Below are 19180 nucleotides of genomic sequence, written 5' to 3'. Positions count from 1 at the left end.
AATGATTTGCAAGAGCACGGCTTATCAACAACTGCAGACATCCCTTCTTCCTTCTTAGCTGGGAGATAAGGACATGATTTAAACCTCAAAGTAACTCATGCTACTAGAAATTTAGATATGGGAGCTGAGCACCTTAGTAGACTAGATGGCTAGGTTATAATCTGACCATATATCTTGCAGATAAAAGCTTTACTACCTTTTCATATATATTGTAGCATGTCAGCGGCGTTCATTATGGTGTTGTGTGTTTGGGGGGGTACTCACCTCTTAATTTATATCACTTGTTGATGCAAGTATTTCTACAGCTTGGTATTATTTCCAAGTTTACAGTTTAAAAATAGAAACAATAAGCTTAACATACCTTTCTGTTTTGTGTGCACAGGCTATAAAAACTTAAGAAGTCTAAATACTCACAGGGTCAAGAATGCATCTAAAGCAGGCTAGTAAGCATTAAGATGAATTTAATTTTCAACACATACAGTATAATAGAATTTAAATTAACAACGCATTGCATATTTTTTTAACTAAAACAGCAAATATGTGTCACTAATTAAGTATACTGCAGGATTGGAATAAGGGTACTTTTATGTGGGTTATTTTGTTTCACAAAGTAAAAAAAAAATCTTTATTGATTTTTTCATTTTGTACAGGAATCCCCAAAACTGCATCCCAATTTATAATTAATGTTTATACTCTTTATACATATCAATGGCATTTAGAATTTTTCATTGGTCTTTTTTATAAATCCACCTTTGAGTATGCTGTTCATTTTCTTAAACATATGTCATAGTAAAATTGACCAAACAGACACATTCCAGTTCAGATTGTGAGCATTCTAAGATTACCTCCAGAAAAAAAATGATCTGCAATTTAAGTAAACCAGTAGTGGTTTTCCATCCAAGATATATTTGATCCCTATTAGTTCACCTTATTTTTTCACATCTGTGGGAACTTTATACCACTAACTTTTGACATTCTTATTTATATCATAGGTTTGTTGTTCATATTCACATGGTGTCCCTTCTTGAATTTGGCCAAGAAAAAGCAAAAGGTTGCTTACTTTGTTTTGTGACAAGTCGTGAAAGAGAGCAGTGGTTTTTCCATCCAATATACTGTACCGAGGCTGTTGTATTCTGTTGCAAATGTTCAGTGGACTGTGGTCCAGTTTTCACCAAGTTGATGGTGTGCGTTTCTCTTCCAGGCTATGGGGGTCTATTTGTATGGGGAGCTGATGGTCCATGAGGACATTCGACAGCAGTGTGTGGCTCGAAAGTGCTTCTCTCTAGCACAAGAGGAAATGGACCCTGCCTCAAGGAAAGTGGTGGAAGAGATGATATTCTGAGCAGGTATTTCAGGAGGTATTTGATCCCTATTAATTCACTTTGTGGGAACTTTATACCATTAATTTGTGAAGTTATTATCAATGTCATAGGTCTGTATACTCACGCAGTGTTGCTTTTTGTATTTGGCCCAGAAAAAAGCATAAGGCTTTTTACTTTCTTTTGTGACATGGCTTGAAAGAGCTAACAGGTAACTTAGCCTTCACCATTGCAGTCTTTGGGTCTTCCATTTTCCCATAACTTGGCTTCTTTTCACATTTTCTACACCTTTGTTTTCTCAGTTTCCTCAATGGTATGTCTGCTTTTTATGTTAATCCCAATCAACAGCCAATTTCCCCTCATTGCATAAATTCTTATCTACCAGAGTAATAATGCCTTTGTATTTCATCATCCCTATTTCATGACACTAAAAGCACCTGCTTCAGGGGGTGGGGATTCTCTTGCAGTGTATAAATTACTGCTGATTACTGACCAGAGGCACTAGATTAAAAAAAAGACTGTAATAAAAATACATGGGATGTGCATAAAAACAACTGCTGTCTTGTCAGTACAACTTTTACCACTACTACAGTTCATACAACACCTAATTCGAGTGAGATATGGTAAAACTAAAGTTTAGTCTAACAGATTATATACAGTAGTTTTTGAGATGTTTCACATACTGTATAATGAGGGTTATTGGATTAATATGTGGACTCCAAGAGAAGGTTATGGTTCCTTCCTATAACAAACGTTTTTGGTGATATCTTTTAAAAAAAATACAAAAACAACAGAAAAAGAAATAATCTATTTTAATGTATCTATTTTCAAGCAGTAACTTCTCATTGTCAAATAGAAAATCCTTGCTGATATAAACATAACAGTGGAGAGAAACATCTTTCTAGCTTTGTTACAACACTTAAAAATACATAGTCCGTACACTAAACAGGAAATGTAATTTGTAACTTGTACAAATGTGGCTCCACCTTACTGTTTCTTGCATAAAAATGACAAATATTTTCCCACTGAAGGAGCAGAGAAGATCCTTTATGCTGTAAAGTAACCTTCCAGTTGTCTATTGCATGTTAAACATAAATTCAGTTAACTCTGGTTTACAGATGTCCTCCTGTATACTGTAGCATACGTCAGAGTTTGCACTAAAGAAGCACCCATTCTCCTGGCCCTGATGCTTGATTGTTCATCCTGCTGGACAGCAAGACTGTATTTGCATGAACATGGTTCCACACGTATAGGCCTGTGTAGGAGCACTGTTTATAACAGAATGACTCGTTGTACATGCTGAATTGAACTGGTACCTATTAGTCTTATTTTAATGATTTCTGATTTTAACAACTGTAAACATGTTCATACACCTTCTTGGTATTAAACAGAAAGCAAGTAAAAGCTAGCTGGTTAGCTCTAAACCTTGCTTTTACTGGTGTGCATTTTCTTACAGACAGCCTTGCAGTGGCTAATTTGCTTTAAAATTTCTTCACACAGCACAAAGAATGTGCTTTGCGGTTTTATGGAAAACCTGCGACATTTGTTTGTGAAAAAGAAGGAATGTGAAACATGTGCATCAAACAGATGTAGAGCAGGGGTCAGAAAATGTTTAAACGGATTCACTCGAAAAACAGAACATTTGCCGTTTTCATTCTGCATGTGATCTAGGCGGCCTTCCTCATTGCTCTGTTTGTCCTGTGTCTGATTGGCCAGCAGCCATATCACCCTGCAACTCACAGCTGCCAGCCCACTGAAGCTAAGCAGGTGTGAGCCTGGTCAGTACCTGGATGGGAGACCTCCTGGGAAAAACTAAGGTTGCTGCTGGAAGAGGCGTTAGTGGGGCCAGCAGGGGGCGCTCACCCTGCTGCTCATGTGGGTCCTAATGCCCCAGTGTAGTGACGGGGACACTATACTGTAAACAGGCGCCGTCCTTCGGATGAGACGTAAAACCGAGGTCCTGACTCTCTGTGGTCATTAAAAATCCCAGGGTGTTTCTCGAAAAGAGTAGGGGTGTAACCCTGGCATCCTGGCCAAATTTCCCCATCGGCTGTTATCAATCATGGCCTCCTAACAATCCCCCTCTGTGAATTGGCTTCATTACTCTGCTCTCCTCCCCACTGATAGCTAATGTGTGTGATGTGATGTGTGGTGAGCGTTCTGGCGCACTATGGCTGCTGTCGCATCATCCAGGTGGATGCTGCACATTGGTGGTGGTGGAGGGGAGTCCCCATTACCTGTAAAGCGCTTTGAGTGGAGTGTCCAGAAAAAGCGCTATATAAGTGTAAGCAATTATTATTATTATTATTATTGTGACTGTCCTGAAATGCCACATATAAACTGTGCTCCTCACCTTCAAAAGAAATGGGATCTGGGCAGCTTTAACTTTAGTACTGAATCAGATTTATTTCCGGTGTAAAGCAAAGTAAATAACGCAAAAGAGCCAGCTATGACTGGACCATAATGCTATTTGTCCTTTTTTTAAACACAGTGGGGAAGTGGGGAAAAGGAAATATTCTTGTTGGAATCCAAAAAAAATTCTTGACATGTCCACGTGGCACGTTTAGTTAGAAACTATGAAAATATGGTTCCCATCAGATTCACTTTGCAGGTGACTGGGAAGTGAAATTCCTATTTCCTGCTTATAAAACAAGGTTTGTATGACCAGTAATACTTCTTAGAACATAGCTTTATGTTACTCTATGTAGAGAACACAAGGCCAAATTTAAACATAAATATCTAAATGAGCCTAAATATAGATATAGCATACATAGATTAAATATATTAATCAGCCTTAAATAATATCAGAACACTGCTTGGCACTTATTCGTTCAGGCTGAATTTTAGAGGTTTTTGTGATTCATTTTCATTTCATGCAATAGGAGACAGTGACTGGATGTTAATAGAGATCATGCCCCATTTTAATGCCTCTACGTCTGTTAGAGAAGAAAATACTGTGTGTCAGTGGTACAGCAAAAGCGTTTTTTTTTCTTACTTTGTTTTTGGACCCTTTCCCAATCTTGGAGCCATGGTTAATGAGGGAAATATCCCCTGTTTAGTAGAGCGTGGAGAATTTGGGGAGAGAGGATCTGCAGGTTTCCTTTCATGTTGTGGCTGTGTGGGTTCCTGGCATGCTGATTTGTGACTTAAGATAAAATCACATTGCCAGGGATTACCACACAGCCACGGCCTTGGCGGCTGTTATGGAAACCAGAGGGGCTCCCAACAAACGCGAGCGTTTCAAAAACGGGACTGTTGGGCCGGGCCGTCCTGAGAAACGCACGAACGGGCGCAGTCTTCCTGATGCCGTTTCTCTGTGGGGCTGAGAAAATGACCTCTCCATCAAGGTGCAGAGCTTAGCTGATTGGTGAACAGTGATTGATTACTTCTTTGTTCACAGTGGCTAAGTTCTGCACCTGAAGAGAGGGTGAGAATTAAGCCAGGTCCCGGCTCTTCCCTCTTACTGAAAACAGAAAGAAACCAGCTGTCGCAGGGAAAGCGTCTCTGGCCTTGGAGGTTTATGTGCTTCCTCTCTGGATTTGTTTAAAAGTTTGACAGTATAAATCTTGGTGATTGGGAGTGGGGGGGTTCAACAACTGAATCTGAAACAGCTCACTACAATGAGAAACAGTTGTTTCGTTACTGTTTCACAAGTATGTGATACAGGTGCGCCACAGGAATGAATTTCCTTTCATCTGATTTTTGTATTGAAGACACCTCTACAGCAGTTTTTCCTTCCTGCATTATGCTTCTTTGTATTTCTTTAAAATATCATCTTATCTACCTTGTGCTTTTATTTTTAAAACTTGCAGCTTTCTTTTTGCCCCATAGGTTTGTAACCTTTTTTACAAATTCATTTGTATGGTATCTGTTAAGACATTACAGCATCTCTTATAGAGCTGAGAAATGGTAATGGCGAAAAGAGTTCAGTTCACAGTCTTGTGCCATACCACATCTAAAGTGACTTAAATGGGTCCTAGATGTTTCACTCAAATGAAGATCTGAATAAGCAGTTAATCTTAAGTGAATAAGAGCAGTTTAACACTAGTTTATTAATCCTGATCAGCTGTGAAAGAGCTGTACCATTGTTCCATTCGGCCTCTAAATGTACAGGTGGCGCTTGTACAATGTAATTCAGTTACAAGCAGGGGGGATTCAATGATAAGATTATTTTGTATTCGGCCAAGATGTAAAGCTATATTACGTTTTGATTCTTCTTCTGGAATGGGCTTTGTAGGAAAGGTTACCAACGAGTGGAGCCCATTCCACCAATGTAGGCCTTTTCGAGGTTAGTGGCCAGCTGTTCCAAGGATTCATGAAAAAACCTGGGGTATCAGCTTCAGTAACATGGGTGGATGGTTCACACAACCACTGATGTGAAGAAGCGACTCCTCTTTCCGATTTTAATTGTGTTGTTCTCATGAACTGAATGCAGTGTGGGCTATGTGAACGTTAATAAAACTTAAATATCGATATCCTGCTTAGGAAATGTTATTTAATGAATGTAGAACTCTTGGTTGCATTAGGCTAGATTTATCACTGTAACTCTTCTCAATATAAACACTCACTCTTTCAAGACACTCAGATCTTTACAGCAGTAATGAAAATGTTATATTATGTTCATCTATGTCATGAGGGGTAGCAGTACTTAAACCTGAACTCTGCTCTGAACTCCACCCTCATGGTCGAAATTTGGTCGAGTGATTGAGTTAACAGTTTCTGAAATACATCTAACATGAATTATCATAAACTGATAGATTCAACTGAAAAATACATTTTCATCTGAGGTATTTAATCCATTAGATGTTGGACCTTTGTCTTCTTTTTGATTGAATGCAGTGAATGCTGCATGCCGGGGTAATGAAAGATACTGTAGATATTGAAAGCAGACCAGGTCGCCAGCCTATGCCTCTTACATGTCTGTGAAGGATGGAATCACATTACCTCTTCTGTTTCTGTTCTATCTCCCACTTGTGCAAAAAAAAAACCCACCTCAGTCCCTTATATCACTATACTGTATCTACTGTACAATGAACTTAATGTACTCGCAGGAGTGTAAGGCAGAGTTGCCAGGAAATTGAAAATGACCGTGTATCCATAATTGGAATGCTATTATGACAAACTGCAAGCTAATATTTTGTATAGTGGAATACAGACCACTATTTCAAAAAGACTGATTCTCCAAGTGTCCAGAGCTAATCTTTTATGTTGGTGTTAGAAACATTCTTAAAGACCATCACTGTAAAACGCTCTCATTTTTCAACTCTGACAATAAACAACACACAGGCTAAAGTCTTTTGAAATGTGTGGTAGTAAAGTTCTTCTGATGTTGTATAGACAGCATATATAGTAGAGGCACCAAAATAATTGAAATGCATCAATGTGATGGTTTGGGTGAACAGTTTACGTGGCAAGGCAACTGTGCTACTGAACAGAAATGTGAAAATAATAAAGCTGATGGGATTTCCAACCTGTTGGCCTGTGAAGGGAACTTTCTTGAAAAAAACATTTGCATATGACAGTAAAACATCTTTTATGTCCTTATTTTTTATGTGAATCAGTTCATGGGGATTCTTCCATTCTTAATTGAATTTAAGTAGATATCTCAAGGCAATACTGTACTTTCAAGGTATTTCCCTTATCTAAAAAGAAATGCCATTTTAATCAGAAACAAAATGACACAAATTTCTGTTATTCAACACTTCATCTATGCTGAGATACCTTAAGAATTCAGTAACAAATTCCAGAGGCTTCAGTTTCAGATTAATTTTTAGGAACATTCTTACACAACTGACATGAGGGTAACACTGTACTGGTGTCTCAAACAAGCACCGAGCTTAGGAATGTCAGAGAAAACAGAGAAGGCAATGGTGTGTCTCGGCAGGAGTTTGAAGTGTCTGGTAAACAATACAATTCTCTGACAGTGTAATGTGCCTGAAATTACATCACTGCAGATTACTGAAGCAACACGTACATTAGCTCTAATCTTATATATTTAAGCTGCCAGTTATTTCCGGCTCGTACTTTTCATTTAGCCACCCCTGCCTTTGCCTTGAGGCGCCGCAGGTAGATTTAGCACTTTAGCCCACAAGACCAATTTTCTCCCACATCAATTTAGTTTGTGACAAAACGTCTGAAGTATAGCCTCAGGTTTTCTGACAAGATCACATTTAGAACACAGGTGAGAGTTTTATTACCTAAAAGGAATTTTTGGGACGAGGAAGCACGCTTTATTTCTTCAGCTATCTCTTGTAGTGCTTTTGTGCAATTACTGTATATATGTTACAGGATATTGTCAAGGTATTCATTCAAGTCACAACACAAACCATTTAAGGAAACCAGAAAAAGGAAATTTACCAATAAAGAATGTTTCAGTAGTCTCCAAATGAAGATTTTGGCTGCTTGGTATAGACAGTGAGTTCCCAAGTTATACAAACCTTATACAATACTGTTATAGTGGAGTCACTGCTTCTCTATCTTCAATACCAAGTGTTGTGGTTTTCTTGAATATCATTCATGAATGTGCATTGTTTTTTGGATCAAGGTCTATGGTGCTGTGATATTTAGATTAGGCAAAAGTGCAACAAATGTTTTACTTGAAATATGCTTCATATAATTTATTACCTCCTTTTCTTCAGTACATTCTGGATATTTTTAGTACTTCTTCTCAGAGCTGGAAGAAGGTTTAAAAACAGTTGGGAGTAAAACAAGATTTAACCAGATCTTCTGTGTAACCAGCTTCAGTCATAGTAGCCCTGTCCAAATATACTGCTAAGAACCCTCAGATGTCTAAACTACAAAGATCCAGTAGGAATTTGGCTCAACACATTACTAATTAAAGCTGGGTGAAGTCACATTAGATTGACCATCAAAATCTTCCCTATGATTTATTACTTGATCGTCTGAAAAAATGCTGGAAGAACAAGGGCATATAACTTCAAAATAATCATATTAAGAAAATAGCAAATTTACTTAATAATTATGTATTCCTAGAAGAGTCATGTCTAAATGAAAAGGAAAGCTTATTTGTGAGCTGCAGTTGATGGTATAAAGCATGTCTAATAAAACTATCTGCCTTTTATGGATTTAAATGCAACATTAAATGTGTAGGAAAGACTGTACCTCAGTAACACTGGCAGTTAAAGAACAGTTGAAGCTTTTATTACGGCACTAACTGTTGTCTACAATCTGCTTTTGTCCATAATTACACAATCCAAAAACTCCCAATTACAGTATACATTTTCAAAATACTGTCAAACCCAGTAAAATCAAATTACTTTCTCCACATAGTATTAGTAATATATTGTTTTATATGCAAATATAATTCTGAAGCCTCCATAACTGGTGGAATAAAAACCCTATCATGCCATATCGACAACATTAATAATTAAAATATCCCCCTATTTCCTGAATGTTCAATGTTAATGATGCTTCACAGCAAAAAAAATGTGATTAGTGACAGGGGGATAAAATCGGCTCGAGTCAGAAGGATGGACCCTTCAATATTTGAAGGCCAGAATGTCTGTTTCCATGTTATGTTTTGTTGTTTTAGCTGTTTTGTAAAAATGTCTGCAGTGAGGCCACACGGTTGGTGAAGGTAACAGCTCTTATGGACCTGGCCTCCTGTGCCTACTGAGCTGATAACAGTTCTAATTGTACACACTGGCTCAGTTCAGCAGGAACAGGAGTCTGGCCCCACAGCCAAATCGAGGAAGCAAAGGTATTGTTCAGCTAGCCTTATCCTTTTTTTTAACAAGTCTGACCAGATACTAATTTCATTTTTTAAGTACATGGGACATTATTCTTTATATGTAACATTTTACCTTTAAAAGTCAAGAACATACTCTGTCAGGAGTTTTTTTGAGGGCTGGGGTTGTTTTTCACATCTATACAGTATGTGCATATAAATCTATCTTGGTATTACATGTAATATTCAACTGTGAATTAAAAATATCGAAGTTTGTCTATTGGCAATTAAGCTTTCTAGTGAATTAACTGAAGAGAAGAATATGAAGACTTGCTGTACTGTAATAAAGCTATTAAGACTTCTACGACGTGTGTCTGTATCATTATACAGTATGCTATAAATTCATGTCTAATTTAGAAACACACATCTCCAGCTATGCAGGATGGGTGTGAGAGACGATGGGTGTGTACAGTATCTCTTTTGCAGATTCACAGCACACAAAACTCTTGGAAGCTCCTTGATTTAGTGCTGTGGGCAAATTAAATTATTGCCTGTAGATAAAACAATCCCTGCTCACGCCATTCATTTCTAACTCCTCATCTTTTCTAGGACCTCGGTATGACGATGCACATCAAGGCAAACCAAAGGAACAGCTCCGCTGCCTCTAGAGCTCTCGATCTCTTTCTCATTTCACTGTGACCCTGCCACAGTACTTTTTGGGACCTCATCTCGATAAAGAATTGCTGCATTGTAACAATAAAAATGAAGAAGGGACAGACTTCTCCAAGAAAAACGAATTCTACCAAGAACCGAACACAAGTCTGGGGGTTTGTATGGTTAAAAAAAATGACCTGCATTCTTTTCACATTGAAATGTGATTGGCTTTTTACTGTTTTTTTTTTCCTTCAGAATCGTTGTTCCCTTTTAGCAATGTATCAGAACTTTGCGCTTCATATAGAGATGAGTCAACTGACAGGCAAATGAAATCTGTACAGAAGAATCAAGTCGGAGAGTTAAGTTACTATAAATAAAAGTACAATCAAGTAGCTCCAACTGAAAAGTGATTTTAACTTTCCTCAGTGTAAATAATAAATGCAGTTTCCATGCATTTTCTGAAGACAATACAGTGTATCATTCAGGAGAATAACTTGAATACTGCTAGAAGAAATGTTTTGTAATGAAACTTGAAAACATGTAGTTGCAACTTTCTGGTTTGCAAAAGGACACCGGCAATAAAAATCCTTAAATAGTTTTCAGTTGTCATTTTTCTTTGGATGAAAAAATATCATGGACTATTTTAACCCGGGTACAAAAATCCACACAAAAGTGCACAAGTGGCCGAAAAGGCCATTACGTTCTATGTGAGGTCTGGCCTACATCTGAACGTTAGTAAAAGACACTTTCGGACTTAAAAAGTTTTTTTTTTTTGTCCAGAGCTTAAGTTAGATGCCAAAGCCTATAAATCAGCAATATAAATATAAGCGATTTGCACAGGCTGGCTGAGTCAGTCTAAAAGAATGTGGATGCAGATGGCTGATCTCAAAGCTGTTCTTAGCTTCAGCCACTGTACAGACATGTCATATAAAGCAGTAGAACAATTCCTACCACTTTGGACCTGCTTCAAGCAAGGTGTTTTTATTGCTTTTCAGCAGTCATGTACTGAGGAAGAAAACAAGTAGAATGGGTGTAAATTAAATTTTAGACAAGTTAACAAAATCGATGAGCAAGAAGTATGAAGAGGTCAGTAAAATCAATGTAATTAAAACCTTACTTCCACATACACAAGTAATGTAAGCAATAAAAATGTGGAAGACAAGACTAGGCACAAAGAGAATTAGATTAATAGCTGCATGGGTGAAAGCAGCTACTGTACATCAATACATTTTATTCTCTGAGTCACAATTAGGTGTGCTGTTGAGTATAACCAGTGTCTGTCAGTTATTTCAATGTTTTTACATCCTATAACTTATTGTAAGGTACAGTATGCCTTATACAGCATTCCCAAAATGTAAAGGGTGTCACTGAATACAAAACAAAAACAAGGAAATGAGAGGCGTTTGAAGTACAGAGTACACTTTTGCCAGGAGTATGTCACATTTTGCACATTACACATGTATGCACAAGACCTGATATAAGAATTCACAACGAGCAAAGGCAGCTTTAAATCTAAAACTTTAAATGTTTTAATAAATTTATAGACAGTTTCACAAAAAGTGCTAAGCCAAGTAACTGAAGTCTCTTTTTAACTGGGACGGTTTAGTAGTCTTCTTCAGAGATCACATTCGTGCCATAGAGCTCTTGGAATATCAATGTGTGGTTCAGCTTCGGCACAGCTTGGCAAGAAGTGTGGAATACACTTTAAAACAAATCAGAGGTAAATTAGCATCGATATACTGTCTTTGGAAAAGATTATCATGAGGAATACCTCACCTCTGTTTCTTTGACTTATCTGTTTGCTTGTCCAGTCAGCACTTTGCTCAGTTTGAAGACGGCACTATGGCACTCTGTATATAATCTGTCTTCTACCAGTATCGCGCTTTACTGTAATTATTTACAATAAGCAAATGTTTTTTTTTTGTTTAAAATTTTGCAATAAGAGAAAAACGGAACTGAAAACTGGAAGGACAAAACTTGAGAACAGTCTGTCCTCAAAATATTGAATTCCTGCATCTGTCAGTAACTATGATTAAAATAACATTTCTGTGGTACCCCTGTATATTCCAAATTCAGCAGTCATAGATTTACAATCCTTGTGGTCTGAGAATTATGGACTTGTGCAAAAGACTCAGAGCTCCTAAGAAAAATAAAAAAAAATGAAGTATGTAATTGTTGTCCTCAGTCAAAAATAAAATGTGGTGGAAAATATAGCCAGAATCCTTAGATTTAAAACAAAATAAAATTCAAATATCTGGTCATTTGTTATGGTTACACAGAAATGATTCTGATAAGCATTACACATTTATAGAGCACATAGAAAAATAGTGCATATATCTGAAAAATTAGTATAAATTGTTTAGCCATGGGGATGTTAATACAACAATGACAAATTATTTCAGCTATGGCAGATCTTATATACTGACTTTCACCTCACTGCTCCTGAAGAACTTCCTGCATTATCTTCAGCCTTGAATGAGCTTTGAAGTCCATTAATCCATATCTGTTTAGTCTATGTTCAATACCAGCTTTCAAAGCAGACACTACTTTTCTTGAACTCCAGTGCATCATCTGCAAAAGAAAAGAAAGAGGGCGTTTCAGAAACAAAGGCTTGTTTGAGGTTAACAGGTTAAGTAAAATTCCTGGCTTTCAATTTAACTCACAAAAAATAAACGCTCTGCCTATACAGTCCAAGCTCATAGCATTTCAAGATAAAAAGCACCAAGTTTAATAATTATAATTATTATAAGAATGCACCTGACTCCTAATCAAATCTCAATGCATAAGTATGAACATTTTATTTGCTCAATATAGCATTTTGTGTATGCAGTTCATTCTCCATTTTGTTTTACTTAGGTAATTCAGTTCGACCTTGTTAATTGTATTTTAATTACTGAAACACTTTTATGGTTTAAATCTCTTACTATCCTCACATTAAATGCTTATACAAAATGGCAATATTAAAAGGGCTCGACTCACTATTTGCCTGCAGAATCAAAAAGAAACTACAAGCAGTAACTTATAACTCTGGCTCAGCATGGACTTTAAAGGCAGGGAGTTTGATAACATGTCTCAGATATACTGTACTGTATGTCTACATTCCTTTTTAATTTGCTGAAATGCAGTGAAAACCCTGGCAGCATGGTGGCGCAGTGGTTAGCATTGTACCCTCACAGCGCTGGGGCCCTGAGTTAATTCCCTGAGGTGCTATCTGCATGAACTTTGTATATTTACCCCTTGTTCATGTGGGTTTCCTCCAGGCACTCTGGTTAACTCCTACAGTTACCTGGCTTGTGGGACAACTGGGCCTGGTGTGAGTGTGTGCCTGAGTGTGCCCCAAGATGGACTGGCGTCCCACCCAGGGTGTATCTTGCCTTGCACCTGCTGCTTGCCAGATCGGGCTAGAGCTCCCCCCACAAACCTTTACTGGATAAGCAGATTACAAAATGGAAGGAAGCAACGATAACCCCAGGCTTTAGACTAAGTTATAATCGGCGTTAAAAAGCAAGGTTGGCATGTTCTGTAATGGTCATTTGACAGTATTTCAAGCAGGCGTTACAAGAAACGCCGGCACTGTTGTTGTTTTGGGTTGAATGGCTAAGAACGTCGGAACATGTCGTGAAATTCAGGAATTATTTACTTTATAGATTATAATTACCAAGTAAAAGAGACACAAACCGTCCACCATCAGGGGCTTTCATTACCAATATTAGAGGGGAGGCTTACCGCTCGGACAACCTCCTTAGCAACCGCATTTCCACCTTCAGAAAAGACCACAAAGTTCACTGCAAGCTGATCAATGAGGTGTGGTGTGCGACACTGCTGAGAGTCTGTGGCTGCGAGGCTTAAAAGCGTCTCGAGGTGCGCTGCCGTCGGAGGAGCACTGGCGAAGAGCGACTTCAGATGATCGCAGACGCCTCGAGCAACTGCCTGCAGGGAATTGAGGGGAATTAAAGACAAGAGTTTACAGGAACGCAGTGGCAGTTTCATTCTCTTCATCCCCACTGAGTAAGCCCCTGACTAAAGGGAGAGAACACTTTTGTTTAAAATTGAAACATGTGGCAGACACAGGGAAGAGAATGAATGGCATATGGGCGCAATGGAAATTACTTCTGACTGTAGTGCCTAACAATTAAGGGCTGAGGGCATGAAGCCAGGATGTGCTTTCTCAAAAACAAAAGGAAATGGAAGACACTGCCTAAAGAAGCCAGTTGTAGATCGCAGTGTAAGAGAAGCTGGAGAAAAGGCTTTGAGGCTCTGTACACACAGATCAATACTTTCACCTGACATCATCTGACTTGTGATGAGACTCTCTCTAACAAAAGCCTTCTTGTGGGGTTTTTTTTCTAGCTTCACCATTTAGAAACATTAACAGAATTGAATTTTCCATGAAGGTCTGTCCAATCATAGGTGTACATTAAACGTTGTGGTTTTTGCTTGCCAGCTTAGCTGCAGATACCTTTCATGATATGGATGTATACGAGAAGCAAAGTATCAATGATCAACCAACACCAAACAGATCGGGAAAAAAAACATCTTGCAATACAGTGTGCTTTTACAACATTACCAATGACAAGATAGTAAGAGGGGCTTTGGCCTCTAAATTATAATCAGGTATTTGGAGGACATTCCTATGAATTAGCCTGCTGCAGTAGGATACTCACTTACATGGATGCAATTCAGTAATGTCAGTACCTTAATTTAAATCTTTTGAAGAAAAACAGGTGACTATAAACTACCAAGCAAGCTATGAGGACTATGTAAAAAACACTATTAAGGAAAATAGAACTTTTCCAATATACTTTTTGTGCAATTCTTCAGGTGTTTTTTTTTTAAAAAAACAACATTAATAACAGCTTCAAAAAAGTTTGTAAATGGTAGTAAAGTTTATATAGTGCTGGTTTTACATACACACCAGAATTGAAGGTACTGTATGGAAATAATCTCAAAAAGACAGAACACACAAAGCTCCTCAGCATCTCTGGATGCAGTGACTGTTTTTCTCAATCAGCTTATCATTTACCTCCCTCACACAATGCAAGAAAGCAAGTGAACATCACGTCTTCTCACAAATTACACAAAGACAAATAGAGTAGGAATTTGCCGTTTTCAATTAAAGTCATTGTGCGAATTACAGCACTAACAACTGTAATAAGACTTCTCAACGTTAAAATGTCTTCTAACGCACTGTTATAATAGTAGGACTCTGTGTTCTACACTGTGCTTCAAAACATGTGCGGAGTCACAAGAAAAGTATCTCCAAGGGTGGCCTCTTTTTTCATTTTCCTAAACAGGTTATGATTCATATTCTGTCCCTACCAACCAAAAACTATCCACCAAACAAACTCACCAGTGATTCAGACCTCTGCTGGCTTTCATTGTTTGGATGATGGTAGAAAGCCAAAAGCCACAGCAGTGCCCCTGAGGTTTCGGAGTCTGACGCAGTTAGATGCTGTGCAGCGACATCCACCCAGTCTCCACACTGGACTAGTAAGAACCAATTCTCAAAGAGACGCTGGCAGGACCTGGAACAGAATCAAGTTCATTGCCCATTTATCTTTCATTCTAATCGCATTTAGAATTCCTACCCAACCTTAAAATAAAATCACTGCATCCTTTTTACTACTTCGTGCCAAGTATTGAAACAAAGCGTCGAGCCGTCATTTTATCCTTGTTTGTCTTGAAAGTACTTTGCCTTCAGGCACAGCTGGGCTTGTTTGGGATTGATTCTGATCAAGGCGACTCCCAAGTTTCTTAATTTCATCATTAAATCCCTATAATGCACTCCTGCATCTCTGGCAGCTGTTTGCCGTTCTGTCGTCTGTTCCATTCCCTAATGTAGTTTCCCACCATTTTGACTTGAAAAAAAAACACCATAATGCACCCGAATCCCAGAATAACTCTTAAGTGAGGCAGTTAGTTTAATGGGCCAAGTTAAAGGTAGCCAGCTGGGCAGCAACATTTTTTTTCTATTTATAACTAGGCATGCTTGCTCCTCTAGTACCCATTAAAAACAGGTAAAAATGTCAAGGTTATAGTTTAAGATTTGCCACATAATGAATCATTCATTAGGGTATATTAATGTACCTTACACATGTTGCAATATTACACACACAGCACTTTTCATTTATAAACATTTGAGAACGGCATGGTGGCGCAGTGGTGAGCACTGCACCTCAATAACTAAACACTAACAACTAGCAACATTAGAAACTTGTGTGTCAGCTGGACTCCACTATAGTCCAGAAATTAATATTTCTAATACTAGGTGGTCTAAATCATTTATTAGTTCCTGCATGAAAGGTAATTACATAATACATTAGTCATTAGGCACAGTAAGCCACAAAGTTATCAGAAAATAAACCTCTTCATATCCACTAGACTAGAGCAATAAATATACTGATGAGAGTTCCATTGTATACCACTCAAAAACTGTAGATATCATGCAGTGTATAATGTATAATGGTAGATAATATTAAAATTCAGATGACAAGATATATGTTATGAAACACAGCAGCTTAGCAATTTTACAATGGCTTTATATTTATATCTCAATCCTGAAGCCTTTCTAAAAATAAAGGCTCATCCAAAAAAAACTGCTCGAACAATGGCACGTTGTTCATTCAAAAACTCTGGAACCACATGGCATTTTCTCCTATTACCCAGGTGTCACACAAAACACAGAATCTGAAAACTAGTCACCATGCTGTAAATATTTATCAGGTCGGTCAACATTTTGTCAGTTAATAACTGACAAAATTAATGGACTGAAGTTAATAAGCAAACGAAACAAGATTCTCTACCTAGGTAGGTTTTCATTTAGAAAATGTGATGAATGATTACAGCTGATTAGTATATTAATGGCACACAACGTTGAAAATATGCCTTTTCTTGTCCACTCTTCTGTTCCAGAGAACATTCAATGAAATGGAAGCATCAGCAATAACAGGTAAGGAGCTTTTTGGAACCTTTGCTCAGGTTATATTAAGCAACATCAGTAGGGCAATGACTGAAGAGTAAGAATACTCACTGGTAATGTCCTTCCTAGTTTTGAGCAACATATGGGCAAAGCAAGATCTCTCTAGCATTAATGTGGTTTCACAAACTATGGTCAACCATCACAGCTGTGTAGTGTTTTTCAGGCATAGATAAGACCTGACAACAGCAATAGTCTATAATCTTCCCTAAAATGGAATTTTTATTACACTAAAAATAGAACCTTGTTCGTTGCGGTCCTAAACCACAGTCTCAAGTGGACTGTCAACCAAGGGAAAATAAATTAAGATTTCCATAATGACTTCTGAAGGCAAGTCTATTTCCACAACTAATGCCAAATCATGTTCTTGGATTCAGAAAGGCCTTTAATGTATTGAAAGCAATGTAGTCTTGTGGTTAGAGATGGACACTAGGGATCGAGACACAGTCAACAGAACTGTGGGAGTCAGAAGTGATCAGACCAGCTCACATGGAAAAGATAATGCCTCTCAGCTCTGATATACTGTAATAGATCGACAGCCCGATATTTGCGTCAACCCCAAGACCAAAACAAACAGACTGGTACATTTTTGCCTGAAGGCCTGTGGCATGCTAATAAGCCTGAAAACTCACAAAGCTTAAATGAGTTTCTCCCCTGTGGAATGATATTCTGTGTTCAGAATATCAAATGCTATTCCCATTATGTACTTTAAGGACAAATTATATTAACAAAAATATACAGTATGCCTAAAAATCTCACTGGCTTATATGCCACTATTTAGTCAACCAGGCAGCAAATAAAATATGAGATCATTAGAATCACATTTTGTGAAGAGAGGTTTCAGATCCAGGACTTATTGAGCTTCAGGACAGCCAGGATGTCTTTCAAAACTTTCCTCTCTAGTGTAAAATTGTTTCCACTTTTACTGAAGCCAAACAAACTCCAGCTAATTTTCCAAAACCACACTGAAGTAAAAGAAGATCTCCACATGCTACTACGTACATTTTGTTTCCATTCTTTCTAGATTTGCATCATTAAAACTTCACAGATACAGTACACTTTCTCCTGCAGTACTAAACAAGTTCCAAACTACAGAGTGTGCTATGAACATAAAATAGTTCATTCTCTGCAAGCCTATTTAAGTTGCTCAAAATATCACATAATTGATTTTTGTACTGATAAGCAACAATGCTGGTAAGATTTTATGTTTTACAAGGTCAAATACAGTTAAAATGGCCTTTTAAGCATGGTTTAGGTTTGACTGCAAAGTAGATGTCTTTTAAGTAATACAGAACAGGAGCTCTCATAACAAGCAGAAAAAAACAAAACTAATTAAACACTAGCATTGCTCATTCCATCAAATCAATGCAGTTTTCAATGATAAAATCAGCAGGATCTCCAAAAGACATTTTATCGTCACAACACCACAGTATTTCAGAGGGCAACAAAGAATTAAGCAAAAAAAGTTAAGCAGCTGTAAAGGTAGGGTGTCCAGGGGAATTTATTTTTGATAACATAGCACATTCACACTGAGATTGTCTTCAAAAGAAAACTGCTGCTGGTGTCTTGCCTTTCAATCCCCTTTTATTAATGCAGGAGTGAGTCTTGGATTAAATACTGTTGGAAGAAAAGCTCTCTCTATACAACAGTGTTCGCAGTAATATGGGATTGTGCAATAAACTAACACAAATATGCATTTCAAGAAGCAATGAACAAACAGCGTTATTAGATAATAATTCCTTACACTTATATAGCGCTTTGAGTGAAGTGTCCACAAGATTGACACTTATTGTTAAACTTATGCCTCAAGAACAGCAACATTTTCAAACAAACGTGAAATCTTTCACTGCGTTCAATTTCAAATTGTGTATTTTCTTTTTGTGTTGCGATATAACATTGGGCACCCACTCCCATTGGTATTATATTACATCAACCAGGATGATGGCTACAGAGAGAAATACTTTTCATATTAAACCTTTGAGGGGTTCTTAATAGACCTTAGCGTTAAGACGTCTGAAGCCTAATATACACCAGAAATGTCAGTGTGGCAGTGTTTTGGCTGTGCGCACACTAGCGGAGATCAACAGCCTCGTCAACTTGAGGATCTTTTAAGAATGCAGTCCCCGGAGGTTCTGAACGTTATGTCATGTTCTTTGAAAAAGAATCACGGGATAGGAGATTCTTGCGAGACTGCTTAAAAACGTCAATGACTAAAATGCAGCATTCATGAAAGCAGATATTAGACTTTGTGCTACATGGACCATTTAATCGGTTCTGTGACACATACATCAGTGTGATTCTATTTTCCGCATACCCTCTCCTTGTTCCAGGCTGTTTTAAATGATTAGTTTGGGTCCACACAAGACTATATTGTCGGGCAGGCATTTTGCCAGAAACAACTGCTGACTGGAAACAGCTGACTATATATTTGTACACTACTGGGGAAATTCGTCTGTCACTGGCTTATTTTGACACCGCTGGTTGGGCCAGATATGCATGTGTGTTGGGGGGCATAATCCTAACACTTGCTTATGTCCATTAATT

The 19180-nt window shown here is 37.9% G+C and overlaps 2 protein-coding genes across 5 annotated transcripts in view; one reads left to right on the top strand and one right to left on the bottom strand.

The window, feature by feature from the left end:
- Positions 1–10258, top strand: part of aopep (aminopeptidase O (putative)) — a 107243-nt gene extending 96985 nt beyond the window's left edge. For 3 of the 4 annotated variants that reach the window (XM_015367564.2, XM_015367553.2, XM_015367579.2), the window contains 2 exons: positions 1202–1358; positions 9616–10258. In XM_015367564.2, coding sequence (XP_015223050.2) covers positions 1202–1342 — 141 coding nt within the window. In that variant the 3' untranslated portion in view covers positions 1343–1358; positions 9616–10258. The remainder of the gene's footprint in view (positions 1–1201; positions 1359–9615) is intronic. The other variant, XM_015367558.2, reaches the window with a different exon arrangement.
- A 907-nt stretch (positions 10259–11165) lies between these two features.
- fancc (FA complementation group C) overlaps positions 11166–19180 on the bottom strand; it is a 39467-nt gene continuing 31452 nt past the window's right edge. Inside the window, exons 14-16 of the mRNA XM_015367588.2 lie at positions 15011–15185; positions 13387–13590; positions 11166–12231 (exon numbers count right to left, since the gene is read on the bottom strand). Coding sequence (XP_015223074.1) covers positions 12094–12231; positions 13387–13590; positions 15011–15185 — 517 coding nt within the window. The 3' untranslated portion in view covers positions 11166–12093. The remainder of the gene's footprint in view (positions 12232–13386; positions 13591–15010; positions 15186–19180) is intronic.

Source organism: Lepisosteus oculatus, chromosome 3, assembly GCF_040954835.1.
Source record: "Lepisosteus oculatus isolate fLepOcu1 chromosome 3, fLepOcu1.hap2, whole genome shotgun sequence".
Taxonomy (NCBI): domain Eukaryota; kingdom Metazoa; phylum Chordata; class Actinopteri; order Semionotiformes; family Lepisosteidae; genus Lepisosteus; species Lepisosteus oculatus.
The sequence above is the reverse complement of the archived record's forward strand: the minus strand, read 5'-3'. Positions and strand labels throughout refer to the sequence as shown.